Raw genomic sequence first — 1551 nt, forward strand, 5'->3', positions numbered from 1 at the left:
TAGAGCGTGGAGAAGTCGTTGCCGGTGCAGACGATGGGCACGCGCGGGATCTCCTCGTTCTTGTACACGCCTGGGGGGAGACAGGGCCGGGGGGTGGGGATGGAGGGGAGGGTGAGGGTGAGGGTGGGGCTCATGTGGGGCTGATGGGGGGGCAGGGCCGAAGTGGGGCAGAGCATCTTGCTGCGGTGTGCGGCAGGGCGGCGCCAGCTGGCGATTCGGGGCCTGGCAGCCCCGGCTGGCCCCGGCCCAAAGCCGAGCGCGCTGCGGCGCGCTGTGGCGCGCTGCGGTACCGCTGCGCTCACCCGGCAGCTGCACGTTGGTGGGGTTGTCGGCGATGTTCATCAGGGTGGCGTTCACCATCTGCGGGCGCCGGCGCGGGGAGGCAAGGGGCAGCAAGGCGCGTCACACCAGGCCAGAGACCGGGCCCCTCCCCCTGCGCCACGCGTGCCCGCCCGACTAAACTGGCCCGTCGGCGCACCCCACCTCCCCTGCTGGTTACCACATGTTACCACAGCCCGCCCACGCTCCCACCCCAGCCAGCAGACGCGGCAGCGCCGATGCAACCCAGCCCGCCCTGCCGCCGCTGCCAGCGCCGCCGTCGCTGCGAGCGGCAGCGGTACCGTACCGCACCTGGTTGTTGACAGTGTACTGCGTGGCGTCGCCCATGCGTCCCGCGCCCGCATCCAGGTCATTGATGAACAGGGAGCACATCTGCGGCGGCGGGGCGGGGCGGGGCGGTGTGTGTGTGTGTGTGTGTGTGTGTGTGTGTGCACGCGCGAGTGCGTGCCCGCGCGCGAGAGAGGCGGGGCAGGCGGGGGGGCGAGGGGGCGTGTGTGGGCACTTGTGCGTGTGCCCGGGAGAGGTGCGGGAGCCGGCAGGGCTGTCCTCTTCCCGCTGCGAGCGGCGAGGCTGCCTGGAGGGTCCCACGCCAGAGCGGCACATCCCCCAGCAGCGCAGGCGAGGCGGTACCACCCACCCGCCCCTTCTTGATGACGTCGGAGGCCTCGCGGTACCGCTGCCGGATCAGCTTGGCCGGCTCGCCCGCGTTGCCGCTCTCCAGCTCGCCCGCAGACATGACGATGGGCGCGATGCCCAGCTTCTTATAGGCCAGATTGCATTGGAAAGTCTTGCCTGCGGGGGCGGGGGAAGCAAGCAAACAGGTGTTGATGCCAGGTGGCACTCGAAGGTCTTGCCTGCGGGGCGGGGGATGCTTGCAACAGAGAGGCGCGCCGTGGATGGGCTGTGCGACGGGGGAGGCGGCGGCCAGTCCGCTGCGATCGGGCTGCCAGCCCCCGGCCGCAGCTTCAAGAGCTGCACCGCCGATTCCTGGTGCCGGCCCCATGTCCGCCGTGCTGCCCAGACGCTGCCGCCCAGCCAGCTGCAGCAATGCTGGAGCTGGCTGGCCCCACCCCCCGCCGCCCCGACGCCGCCTGGCGCGGCAGCCGCGAGCCTTGCCAGCAGCAGCCAGAGCAGCGCAGCAGCAGCAGCCAGCGCAGCAGCAGGCTGGCCGGGCCTGGAGACGACACACACACGTGCGCACGCGCACACACA

At 71.7% G+C, this 1551-nt stretch overlaps 1 protein-coding gene across 1 annotated transcript in view; it reads right to left on the reverse strand.

Annotated features, from left to right (window-relative positions):
• Nucleotides 1–1551, reverse strand: part of CHLNCDRAFT_141315 (hypothetical protein) — a gene marked incomplete at both ends in the record, with an annotated part of 4017 nt that overhangs the window by 1246 nt on the left and 1220 nt on the right. The window contains 4 exons of the mRNA XM_005843213.1: nucleotides 33–70; nucleotides 303–360; nucleotides 631–711; nucleotides 977–1131. Of these exons, the coding sequence (XP_005843275.1) occupies nucleotides 33–70; nucleotides 303–360; nucleotides 631–711; nucleotides 977–1131 (332 nt within the window). The remainder of the gene's footprint in view (nucleotides 1–32; nucleotides 71–302; nucleotides 361–630; nucleotides 712–976; nucleotides 1132–1551) is intronic.

This window comes from Chlorella variabilis (assembly GCF_000147415.1).
Source record: "Chlorella variabilis unplaced genomic scaffold CHLNCscaffold_33, whole genome shotgun sequence".
NCBI classification, from domain to species: domain Eukaryota; kingdom Viridiplantae; phylum Chlorophyta; class Trebouxiophyceae; order Chlorellales; family Chlorellaceae; genus Chlorella; species Chlorella variabilis.